The 12,940-nt window shown below is 42.6% G+C and overlaps 1 protein-coding gene and 1 long non-coding RNA gene across 5 annotated transcripts in view; one reads left to right on the top strand and one right to left on the bottom strand.

Moving 5' to 3' along the window:
* Positions 1-801: 801 nt before the first annotated feature.
* The window catches only part of LOC121283468, a 90,782-nt gene continuing 78,643 nt past the window's right edge, over positions 802-12,940 (bottom strand). Inside the window, exons 3-4 of one of the 3 annotated variants that reach the window (XR_005944269.1) lie at positions 5,176-5,257; positions 802-881 (exon numbers count right to left, since the gene is read on the bottom strand). This is a non-coding gene — a long non-coding RNA (uncharacterized LOC121283468). Of the gene's footprint in view, positions 1,164-1,185; positions 1,304-5,175; positions 5,258-12,940 lie in introns of those variants that run through there. The other 2 variants (XR_005944268.1, XR_005944267.1) reach the window with 2 other exon arrangements.
* The window catches only part of prmt3 (protein arginine methyltransferase 3), a 218,450-nt gene continuing 216,242 nt past the window's right edge, over positions 10,733-12,940 (top strand). Inside the window, exon 1 of one of the 2 annotated variants that reach the window (XM_041198076.1) lies at positions 10,733-11,075. Coding sequence is in view for 1 of the 2 variants with exons in the window: in XM_041198077.1 (XP_041054011.1) it covers positions 11,060-11,075 (16 nt within the window). In the remaining variant the exon portion in view is untranslated. The remainder of the gene's footprint in view (positions 11,076-12,940) is intronic. The other variant, XM_041198077.1, reaches the window with a different exon arrangement.

Below are 12,940 nucleotides of genomic sequence, written 5' to 3'. Positions count from 1 at the left end.
AGCAGAGACCTGCACATCGGTGCTTGTAGAGCGAGGATAGGACATGCGATACCAAGGCAGGATAGAGTGGGAGGAGCTGGGGTCGAAGTGACCCTTGGAATTTTTGTGCAGCCAGGAGGAACACGTCTGCTTCAGGATTCACTTTTTAAAAAAACTTCTGATCAGGGCACCAGTACACATGGGAAGAGTGATTGTGATACTCGCTCTGCTCACATGTTGTGTAAAATTGTAATTCGGTCTTGTTCAGAAACGAAGTGAATCGAGAGATATAGTGATTGGATGGGAAAATGAATTTGAGGTAGAAGGTCAGCCATGGTCAGCAAGCTCAAAGTGCTGTATGGCCTACTCCTATTTCTTTTATCCTTATTAACTATGGCATTCGGATGCTGATTTGCATGCAAAAGTGATAACAGGGCTGTAAGATTACCAACACCTTTCTTAGACCCCTCTACCACCCAGTTAACGCTAAATGGATTTTTTTTTCTGAACACCATCATCCCCAACACCCCCGTCCTGCCACAGGAGGTCAAAATTATTTCATTGGTTTTTAAAGATGCTGTTGCACCCAGAAGCCAATTTAGTAGATTTAATACAAAGAGACTTGCTGAAAATCCCATACAGGACATTTCCTAATGTTCCAATTTTTTTTTTAAAAAGGGTAGTTAATCGCTTTTTGATTGTTGTTCTAATTTATAATCTAAAGCTTGCAATGTGATTAAAAACTGATAATCTTGAAAATAGCACCCTCTGCTGCCCTATGATCGGAGTACAGTGTTCTGATACCCTGAACTTCATTGCCAGTGATTTGCATTAAGACAGTTTTGAATACTGTTATATATAGTATGTGTTTTTTCAAAATCCAATCTTCTGTATACGAACACCTAGAAATAAACAACATGTGTTTGAATATAAATTTTAAAAGTGTGTCATGAGCCAATATCTGAATAAAACAAGAACAAAAATAATGGTTTTATGTAGAAGCAATACCAGATTTTATTTGAAAGCAATAGTGGTGATAGGGAGCTCTTGTGTGCAGTGGTAGCATCACTTCTTCTGGGCCAGAAGCTCTGACTTCAAGTCCCACTTGAGCATGGAAGCTGTGTGCATAACATGGCTAAAGGAGTTGATTATCAACCTGTAAATCCTTCCAATACTCTTGATGGCTGGTGGTAAAGAGCGGGAGAGTTTCCTGGTTAGCCATACCACAGAAGGCAATGGCAAACTATTGCAGTAGTATATAAGCATAATCATGGACCATCCGATGGAAGCTCCTGATTGCCAATGTTCTCTTAGGGAATGGTACCTGTAGTAGGGAGGAATGCTGATAAGCTTGTTATGACATGGCAGATGATGTGTGCCAGGCGGACCAACTCCCTGATGGAAACTTGGCCACCCTATCACGACAGTTTTGCAATTTGTATTTATTTTGTGAAGTGTGCTCTGAATTCAGAAGTAATAAGTCCACCAAGACTTGAGATTTAAAAAAAAAACTAAAATCAAAATATTTCTTAACAAAAGAGAAGATTTCAAGCACATATACAGAACTACAAATTACTACTTTAACAACTCTTAAAACTCATAATTAACTTGGACTCCAGTTGCGCCTCCTTTAAGGCAACAGTCCAAAAATAGATTTTTAGATTTTAAACAGATCCAGCAAATTAACACAATACCCTGGACCGTGGAGTTCAAAATGGCTTTCTCCAGCTTTAGTTTCTGTAGACAGCAGGCTTAATGCACAAATACTGGAGGCTTCTTGGAGGCTTCACACACATCTGTCAGATCTTATAATGCCTTTCCCTGATATATAGCCTCATTCACCTTCATACATGTTTCTCTCTTTTTAATATGTAAATTCCATTGTTTCCATATGTCTTTGGAACTTGCAATGTGGTTGACTCTAAAATGCCCTCTCAAAATGGCCTAGCAAGCCACTCAGTTGTATCAAACTACTACAAAGTCTCAAAAACGAAATGAAATGGACACCATCGACGTAGGCAATGGCAAACTCAGCCCTGTTGAGCCTGCAAAGTCGTCCTACTAACATCTGGGGGCTAGTGCCAAAATTGGAAGAGCTGTCTCACAGACTAGTCAAGTAACAGCCTGACATAATCATCCTCACAGAAGCATATCTTACAGATAAGGCCCCAGACACCGCCATCACTTGGGTATGTCCTGTCACACTGGCACTGGCAGCACAGTGGTACACAGTTGAGAGGAAGTTGCCCTGGGCATCCTCAACACCAACTCCGGACTCATGGTATCAGGTCAAACATGGGCAAGGAAACCTCCTGCTGAATATCACATACTATCCTCCCTCTGCTGATGAATCAGTGCTCCTCCATGTTGAAGGGGGAAGAATGTACTCTGGGTGGGGGACTTCAATGTCCGTCACCAAGAGTGGCTTGGTATCACCACTACAGACTAAGCTGACTGAGTCCTAAAGGACATAGCTGCTAGACTGAGACTGCCAGGTAGTGAGGGAACCAACAAGATGGAAACACATACTTGACCTCATCCTCGCCAACCTGCCTGCCGCAGATACATTTGTCCATGACAGTATTAGTATGAGTGACCACTGCACACAATCGTTGTGGAGATGAAGTCCTGCCTTTACATTGAGGATACCCTCCATCGTGTTGTGTGGCACTACCACCATGCTAAATAGGATAGATTTAGAACTAGCAACTCAAGACCGGGCATCCATGAGGCCATCAGCAGCAGCAGAATTGTACTCGAACATAATCTGTAACCTCATAGCTTGGTATATCACTCACTCTATCTTTACCATCAAGCCAGGGGATCAACCCTGGTTCCCTGATGAGTGCAGGAGGGCATGCCAGGCATATCAAAAGATGAGGTGTCAACCTGATGAAGCTATAACACAGGACTCCTTGCATGCCAAGCAGCATAAACAGAAAGTGATAGAGCTAAGCAATCCCCCAACCAATGGATCATAGCTGCAGTCCTGCCACATCCATCGTGAATGGTGGTGGACAATTAAACAACTCACTGGGGGAGAAGGATCCACAAATATCCCCATCCTTAATGATGGAGGAGCCCAGCACATCAGCACAAAAGATATAACCTTCAGCCAGAAGAGCCGAGTGAACGATCCAACTTAGCCTCCTTCGGAGGTCACAGAATGTCAATCTTCGATTCACTCCACATGATATCATGAAACAGCTGAAGGCACTGGATACTGCAAAGGCTACGGGCCCTGACAATATTCTGGCAATAGTACTGAAGATTTGTGCTCCAGATTTTGCTGCACCCCTAGCCAAGCTGTTCCAGTACAGCTATTACGCTGGCATCTACCAGGCTACGTGGAAAATTGCCCAGATATGTCCTGTACACAAAAAGCAGGATAAATCCAATCCGGCCAATTACTGCCCCATCAGTATACTCTCGATCATCAGTAAAGAAATGGAAGGGGTCATCAACATGTTATCAAGCGGCACTTGCTTAGCAATAACCTGCTCACTGATGCCCAGTTTGGGTTCTGCCAGGGCCACTCAACTCCTGACCTCATTACAGCCTTGTTTCAAACATGGACAAAAGAGCTGAACTCCCGAGGTGAAGTGAGAGTGGCTACCCTTGATATTAAGGCTGCATTTAACCGAGTATGGCATCAAGGGGCCCTAGCAAAATTGGAGTCAATGGGAATCAGGGGGAAAACTCTCCGCTGGCTGGAGTCATGCCTAGCACAAAGGAAGATGATTGTGGTTGTTGGAGGTCAATCATCTCAGCTCCAGGACATCACTGCAGGAGCCCCTCAGTGTAGTATCCGCAGCCCAACTATTGTCAGCTGCTTCATCAATGACCTTCCTTCCATCATAAGGTCAGAAGTGGGGATGTTCGTTGATGCCTGTACAATGTTCAGCAACATTCGCAACTTCTCAGATACTGAAACAGTCCATGACCAAATGCAGCAAGACCTGCACAATATCTAGGCTTGGGCTGACAAGTGGCAAGTAACATTTGCGTCACAAAACTGCCAGGTAATAACCATTTCCAACAAGAGAGAATCTGGCCATCAGCCCTTTATGTTCAATGGCATTACCATCACTGAATCTCCCACTATCAACATCCTGGGGGGTTACCAATGACCAGAAGCTGAACTGGACTAGCCATATAAGTACTGTGGCTACAAAAGCAGGTCAGTGTCTGGGAATCCTGCGACTGGTATCTCACCTCCTGACTCTCCAAAACCTGTCTACCATCTACAAGGCACAAGTCAGGAATGTGATGGAATACTCCTCAGTTGCCTGGATGAGTGCAGTTCCCACAACACTCAAGAAGCTTGACACCATCTAAGACAAAGCAGCCCATTTGATTGGCACCACATCCACAAATATTCACACCCTCCACCACTGACACACAGTGGCAGCAGTGTGTACCATCTCCAAGATGCACTGCAGGAATTCACCAAGGTTCCTTGGACAGCACCTTCCAAACCCATGACCACTACCATCTAGAAGGACAAGGGCAGCAGATAGATGGGAACACTGTCACCTGGAATTTCCCCTCCCAGTCACTCACCATCCTAACTTGAAAATATATCACCATTTATTTGCTGTCACTGGGTAAAAATCCTGGAACTCCCTTCCTAACAGTACTGTGGGTGTACCTACACCACATGGACTGTAGTGGCTCAAGAAGACAGCTCACCACCGCCTTCTCAAGCGCAACTAGGGATGGGCAATAAACGCTGGTCCAGCCAGCGAAACCCACATCCCATGAATGAATAAAAAAAATTTCATGTTGTTACTATTCTCAATAATCTCTTTGAAATTCAAATCCCCCTTCATCTATCTAAAAATGCAAATTCCCTTTACACCTTACATGCTAAGTTCCCAACTATGTTTACTCATTAGCATATTAAAGATACTTCTACACCTTACTTCTTTTGATAACTTCAACTTGCAGTCTGCTTGGGTACAAAATGCAATTAAATCACGCACACAGACAGAACAACACAATCCCTGTAAACCTACTTTACAATAAACCAGAAAAATATTATGAAAATTATTATACCTTCATGACAAGCTACCAATTCAAATGAATAACTACTATTGTTTTGGATCATCAACTATTTAACTGAACAGTCTTCAGCCATTTCCAAGATGCAAAGTTAATAGCATGTGGTTTAAAATCATTGATGCTACAATTTACCTGTCGGCTTCACATCTGTAACCCAGAGGAGAGCTATTGGAGAGTGCGTGAGGAGGACCCCAAGCCAGGCAGCCAGCAGCACCTAACATCACAGGAGAAGCATAAGTTCATCGGTTGGTGAGAAACTGCTGTTAGGGAGTGTCATCAAGTAGCTGAGAATTAGGAAAACACATTCTTTTCAAAAGAAGGGGCTACTTACATTTAAGTAAGGAACAAAAGCACTAGTGAAATAAAGTTATGTCAAGGCTCAGTAAAATAAAGTTGCATAACTAAACCAAAGTAAAATAAAGTTCACACAAAGGAAGTAAATTGAAGCCATAGCAGGACAGCTCGGTCATCTGGAATGCATGTCTTCTAATATATGGGAAGTTTTGTACGCTACAAGTATCCTAGAAGCAACATATGCAGGAATTGTCGCCAGCTGCAGAACCTTGAGCTCCAGGTTTCAAAGCTCGAGCAGCGGCTGGAGTCACTGTGGCGCATCCGCGAGACTGAGACTACGTGGATAGCATGTTCAGAGAGGTAGTCATACCTCAGCTTAGGAGCCTGGAGGTAGAAAGAGAATGGATGACCACCAGGCAGTCCAAGACAATTATGCAGGTAGTGCAGGAGTCCCCTGTGGTCATGCTCATCAATCAATTTTCCAGTATGGACAGCGGTGAGGGTGTTGATTCCTCAGAGGAGTGCAGTCAGAGCCAAGATCATGGCACCACAGACAGCTATGCTGAACAGAAGGGGAAGAGCTGTAGTGATAGGGGATTCGTTAATTATGGGAACAGACAGGTGTTTCTGTGGCTGTTAACATGACTCCAGGATAGTATGTTGCCTGCCTGGTGCCAGGGTTAAGGATGTCATGGAATGACTGCAGGGTATTCTTCTGGGGGAGGTTTATCAGCCAGAGGTCGAGGTCCACTTTGGTACCTATGACTTAGGTAGGAAAGGGCTCGAGGTCCTGAAAGCAGACTTTAGGGAGCTAGGAAGGAGATTGAAAAGCAGGGCCTCTAAAGCAGTAATCTCATGATTACTCCCAGTCCCAAATCCAAGTGGGAGGGAGGAAGGGCATCAGATTTCTGAGGCATTGGGACCAGTTTTGGGGAAGGTGGGACCTGTACTAGCTGGATGCTCTGCACGTCAACAGTTCTGCGACAAATATCCTCGCTGGGAGATTTGCTCGTGCTAAATTGGCAGGGGGATCGAAACCTGAGTGCAAACGCAGAGCAGAGAACGGGAGATGAAGAATTAATGAGTGACTCTCAAAGATAGAAGCAGCACAGATTAAAAAGGTACAGCACAGGAATTTGGCAATGTTAAAAGGTAGATATATAAATGCAAAGAGCATAGTAAATAAAGCCGATGAGCTAAGGGCACAGATAGACACTTGGCAGCAGATATCATCGCTATAACGAAACTTGGCTTAAGGAGGGGAAAAATGACAGCTGGGTATAATGGATATAGAGTTTTCAGGCAGGATAGGGAGGGAGGTAAAAAAGGTGGGGGTGTAGCAATATTGGTTAAAGAATCAATTACAGCTGTGAGGCAGGATGATATACTAAATGAGGCCATAAAGGTTGAGCTCAGAAATAAAGACAGGGCAACCATACTGCTCGGAGTGAACTATAGATCCCCAAATAGTGGAAGGAAGTTAGAAGAGCAAATGTGTAGACAGATTTCTGAGTGCAAAAACAATAGGGCATTGATCGTTGGAGACTTCAATTACTCTAATATCAATTGGGATATGAAGAGTCTGAAGGGCACAGAGAGTGCAAAATTCTTGAACTGCATTCAAGAAAACTTTTTTAGCTAGCACACAACAAGCCCAATGAGAGGCAGTGCAATTCTGGATTTAGTCTTAGGAAATAAATCTGGGCAAATGGATGAAGTAGCAGTGGGGGACCATTTTGGAAATAGTGACCATAATATAGTTAAATTTAGCATCATTATGGAAAAGGACAAAGATAGAACAGGACTAAAAGTCTTAAATTGGGGGAAGACAAATTTTACAAGGCTGAGAGGTGAGCTGGTGAGAGTGGACTGGATACAGCTATTAGAAGGAAAGACTGTGTCAAATCAATGGGAGGCATTCAAAGGATAGATTCTAAGGGCACAGTGTAGACATGTGCCCATAGAGAAAAAGGGTGGTATGGCAAATCTAGAGCCCCCTGGCTATCCAGAAGCATACAGGCCAAGATAAAGCAGAAAAAGAAAGCCTATGACAGTCACAAAAGACTTAATACTGTAGAAAGCCTACAGGAGTATAGAAAGTACAGGGGTGAAGTAAAAATGGAAATTAGGAAAGCAAAGAGAGGACACGAAAAAACATTGGCAGGTAAAATCAAAGAAAATCCTAATATGTTTCACCAATAAATTAAGAACAAGGAAATGGAAAGGAAAGGGTAGGGCCTACAAGAGATATACATGGTAGCTTCTTTTATGCAGAAGATGTGGGCAGGGTTCTCTGCTCGTACTTTGTCTCTGTCTTCACTAAGGAGATGGATGATGGAGTCATTCTAGTTAAAGAGGAGGAGTGTGAAATATTAGATACAATAAGCATAATGAGAGAGGAAGTACTGGAGGAACTGGCATCCTTGAAGGTGGATAAATCGTTACGGCCAGATGGATTGTATCCCAAGTTGTTAAAGGAAGCCAGGGAGGACATAGAGGGTGCTCTGAGGATCATCTTCCAATCCTCACTAGATACAGGCGAGGTCCCAGAAGAGTGACGATCTGCGAACATTGTACCATTATTTAAAAAGGGCGCAAGGGATAGGCCAGAAAATTATAGGCTATTCAGTCTGATTTCAGTGGTGGGAAAATTATTGGAAACAATTCTGAGAGACACAATTCTGAGAGACAGGAGAAACTGTCGCTTAGAAAGGCACAGATTGATCAGGGATAGTTAGTATGGTTTTGTTAGGGGAAGATAGTGTCTGACTAACTTAATGGAATTTTTTGAGGAAATAACAAGGAGGATTGATGAGGGTAGTGCAGTGGATGTTTTCTACATGGATTTCAGTAAGGCATTTGACAAGGTCCCAATGGTCAGGAAAGTGAGATCTGATGGGAGACAGGGGAAGGTGGCAGGTTGGATCCAAAATTGGCTCAGTGACAAGAAACAAAGGGTAATGGTCAACGGATGTCTTTGTGAATGGGAAATGGTTTCCAGTGGTGTTCCACAGGGCTCAGTGATGGGGCCCCTGTTGTTTGTTGTATATGTTAATGATTTACACTTAAATGTGGGAGACATGATTGGGAAATTTGCAGATGACACAAAAATTGGCCATGTAGTTGATAGTGAGGATGATAGTTGTCACTCCAAAATGATATCAATGGTTTGGTTGAGTGGGCTGAGAAGTGGCAAATGGAATTCAGTCTGGAAAAGTGAATGCATTTGGGGAGGGCAAACAAAGCAAAGGAATACTCAATAAATGAGAAGTTATTGAGAGGGGTTGAGGAAATGAGAGATCATGGAGTGCATGTCCACAGGTCCTTGAAGGTGGCAGGACAGGTGGACAAGGTGGTCAAGAAAGCATATGGAATGCTTTCTGTTATTGGATGAGATATTGAATACAAAAGCAGGGATGTAATGATGGAACTGTATAAAATGCTGGTTAGGCCACAGCTGGAAATTTGTGTACAGTTCTGGTCACCACATTACAGGAAGGATATGATTGCTCAGGAGAGAGCGCAGAGGAGATTTACAGGAATGTTACCAGGGCTTGAAAATTGCAGCTATGGAGAGAGACTGGATAGGCTAGGGTTGTTTTCCTTAGAACAGAGGAGGCTAAGGGGTGACCTACCAATTATGAGGGACATGGTAGAGAGAAAAGGTTTGTTTCTCCCAGCTGAGGGGTCAATTACCAGGGGGCATAGATTTAAGATGATGGCATAGATTTAGGGTGATTTGTAGAAGGATTAGAGGGGACATGAGGAAAAACTTTTTCATCCAGAGGGTGGTGGGCATCTGGAATTGACTGCTCTAAGTTGGTGGTTGAGGCTGAAATGCTCAACTCATTTAATAGGCGCCTGGATCTGCATCTGAACTGCTGTAACCTGCAAGGTTGTAACCTTGTTGCTGGACCAGGTGCTGGAAAGTGGGATTAAATTGAGCAGCTAGTTTCTTTTTTTCTCTTTTTGGCCGGTGCAGACTTGATGGGCTGAATGGCCTCTTTCTACACCATAACTTTTCCATGGTTCTAGTACAAAAGCCTTTGCATTAAGACAATATGATGAACACTGGGATCTTTGGGGTAAAGCTTCGGATTATAATGTGCCTTGTGTTTGGGTTTCTGATAATTCCAGGGTCTGTGAATCCTGTAATTGGCAGGTAATGACGTGTGCCTCCTGGTGTAAGGCTTTAATTAAAAAATAAACTAGCATAGTTGCAAAGTGCTTTTCCAAATAAAAATCATATCAATACAGAATCTTCTGAACGTGTTTATCGTCAAGTGGCTTGGATGACTGGGTGGGATTGTGAATGAAAATCATATGCTGTTCAAGAAATTTTCTGCCTGGAATTTAAATTCATGATATTGAAAGAAAAAATGTAATCCTTACTTTTCACCATTAGTTACATAAATAATCTTTCTACTTTATCTACATACTACAAAAGGCCAAGTGGTATTCTGGCTGTCATCTTCGATGTAGAATGAAGACAGTAAATTAAAACTCTTCCATTGAGCTACACTGAAACTTCAACTCAACCATTCTTTGTCGGGGGTCACTCTCCCCATTAGCTCCAATCCTAATCTCACACTGTATGCTCATCTGCTCCCCAGTTTTAAACTTTGTCCCGCCCCAAATCCTGACTGGAATGAAGATGGTTGGGCAATTTCCCTGCCAATCACACCAGACTATCACTGCTAGTAGTTATTGGGAGTGATTCACACACACCTATTATGTAACCATTCTCCACTCAGGGCATTTTGCTGTAGAAATGTGACTAAATTAAAACCAAGTCCCGCCCCACCTGGAACACATTGGCTGCCAGAGCGATATTAATATTCACTCATTCTTAAATACTGACCTGGCCTCGCATTGCAGGCTCCATGTGTGCATCCCACAACTCCACAATCCTATTTCTTTTCCCAAAGGGATTCTCATATTTTCATTTCTAAAACGCTTAGATTGATTAAATTCTGTTGCACGAGATTCTGGGAAAACCCATTGTAGAAACGCTTTAATTTTTGAAATGACTATATTTTTTCTTTTTAATGTTGACAATTTTTACTCGTTAATGACATCATGGTCGATCAGCTGGCAAAAGATTCGTCTTGTTTCCATGATCTTGGACGCAAATCTTTGAAAACGTTTCCGCTCACCCCAAAATTTTTTTTAGCAAGCGTTAAAAGTGCAAAATGTTAGGATATCACGATAACTTCGAGTGAGAAACGCATTCTGTTCCGGATGGATTTTGTTTAGAGCGACAAAGGGAATTTTTCATAGTTCAAGGTCTTCACCTGTATATATATATATTTTTTTTCATTTAGACGTGTCTGCTTGGTCTTTCAGAAGCTGGGATTGTCTGATCACCTCTCCGCTGGTAAATATTATTGCTCCTATACTGGCCATCTGACTTTGATCAAATTTTCCAAACACTGTAAATTCTCAGTGACAACACCAGATGGAGCTAAAAAAAAACCCCTTTTATTTCGGGAATTTTAATTAGAGAACAATCGTTAAGAAGTATTGTGATTGAATAGAGATTCCTTTATTAGACCTAACCTGGAGCACATCGCATTGACCAAGTACATGAATGTAAAAGGTGTTCAATGAACTCATTTAAAATATACACATATACTTCCTATTTCTTCAAACTGAACCATCCCACTGACCTGGAAGTGAATGGGGTTGTGAAGAGATTTCATATGGACCTTGCAGATTGAACATGGCTGAAAGACGAGGTAAACACACGTGGGCGAGAGATCAATGAATGAGGAGCAACTTGAATTGTAACATTGCAAAAGGGATGTGATGTGTAACAATGTAGCGGTCCTGCATTCAGGCTGTCTCGCTAGGATTGAGTTTGGGTCGATGCGGAATGAATTGAAGCCGGAGCCGGCTTATTCGCAGCGTTTTGCATATTTTCAATAGTCCATAAAACGCCGCCGACTTTCAGTTAATCTTTCTGTTGGTGAAGCGTTACGGGTTTCAATGTCTGCTTTCTGATCAGTGCAGTCGCAGCCGCTGTATTAAGAGAGAGTGACCTGGTTTTAAATCTACACAGAGTTCCATCATGTGGAAACTGGTGTGCCAGCAAACGACAGGTCTTGTCAGTGTCAAGGAGAATGTTAAGAATGGACTTGTAGCGCAGGGAGTGAGACCCAGACCCAGATTATAACCTCTTTGGCAAAGATCTTGGTCACCTCACTTAATATCTCCTTGATATGGCTCAGAGTCATAACTGTGTTTTGTTTTGTAATGCTCCCGCGAAGCAGCTTGGGACATTTCAGTACGTTAAAGGCGCTTTATAAGTTGTTGTTGATTCTTTCAACTTCACCCTTGTCTATTTCAACATTATTCTTTATGCAGATCCCCCGTTCTTCACTTTACATTTGTTTTCAGTTAAGTTCACCTGCTCAGCTCACATTTTCTTGAGCTCATTCCCTTTCTGATTCGAAATCAATGTCATTGATGTAAATTAGAAACCCTGAGCCCCAAGCCACTAAGTGCTTTTCCCCCAGCACCCCCACACACTTCCATTCATTAACTCCCACCCCTACCCACTTTATATCACTCCTCTCTTATCCAAACCCAAGTTTTGCCCTGAATCCCCACAGCTTTGAGCTTATATCCAATTGCTGCGGAGCCTTTTTTTTAGAGATTTAAACTTCACAAGTGAACCCAGCTCCATTTTCTCCTTTATGCATTCATCTAAGTCCATGATTTTCACCTCAGCTACTTCATGATCGGGGAATCCACATGTTCACACTTTCCTGAATTTCTTATTGGAATTATTAGTGACTATCTTATATTTATGGTCCCAAGTTGTCAGCTCCCCCAACAATTGGAAATCTTTACTCTGGATATGTCTACCCTCTCAAACCTCTTCCGTCAGTCTTCTCTCTTTTGATGAAAAGAGTTCCAGCCTGTTCACTCCTTCCTGAAATCTTTTTTTGCACTTACTTCTGTACCCTAATTTGCAATATGGAATCAGGCACAATACTCCTAAGTGTGACCTAACCAAGTTTCTATATAAATTTGCATAACTTCTCTGCTTCTGAACTCGATCCCTTTAGAAACAAACCCCAGAGCTTTGTTTTCACCTTTTTATTGCTACATAAATCTGTGTTGGCTCTTATAATTATTTGTGGATCTGTACACCTGATCCCTTTGCACCTCTAACCCATTTAGACTCTTTTCAAGGGGTTGATGAGATTCTTACTCCACCTATAAAAATGCACCACCTCGCAATTATCTACGTTGCTCATTCTGTAAGTTTGTCAATGGCGTCTTGTATTCTGTTGCAGTCTTCCCCTGTATTAACTGCCTCCCCTCCCCCCAGCAACTTGGTGTCATCACAAATTTTGATATTGGACCTCTTGGTTCTCATTCCAAATCACTTATGTACATCTTGAGCAACAATGGTCCCTGCATCGATTCCTGTGGAACACCACTTTCCACATTCCCTTACACTGAGTATCCACCTTTAACCCGTGCTTTCTGTCTTAGAGAATGCATCAGGTAATGTGCAGCTGCTTGTGTAGGCAGTTGGGTGTATGGAAGGGATCTTTGGACATACTTGTTGGGGGACTCTTAAAGTCAAATG

This window comes from Carcharodon carcharias, chromosome 10, assembly GCF_017639515.1.
Source record: "Carcharodon carcharias isolate sCarCar2 chromosome 10, sCarCar2.pri, whole genome shotgun sequence".
Classification (NCBI taxonomy): Eukaryota; Metazoa; Chordata; class Chondrichthyes; order Lamniformes; family Lamnidae; genus Carcharodon; species Carcharodon carcharias.
The sequence above is the reverse complement of the archived record's forward strand: the minus strand, read 5'-3'. Positions and strand labels throughout refer to the sequence as shown.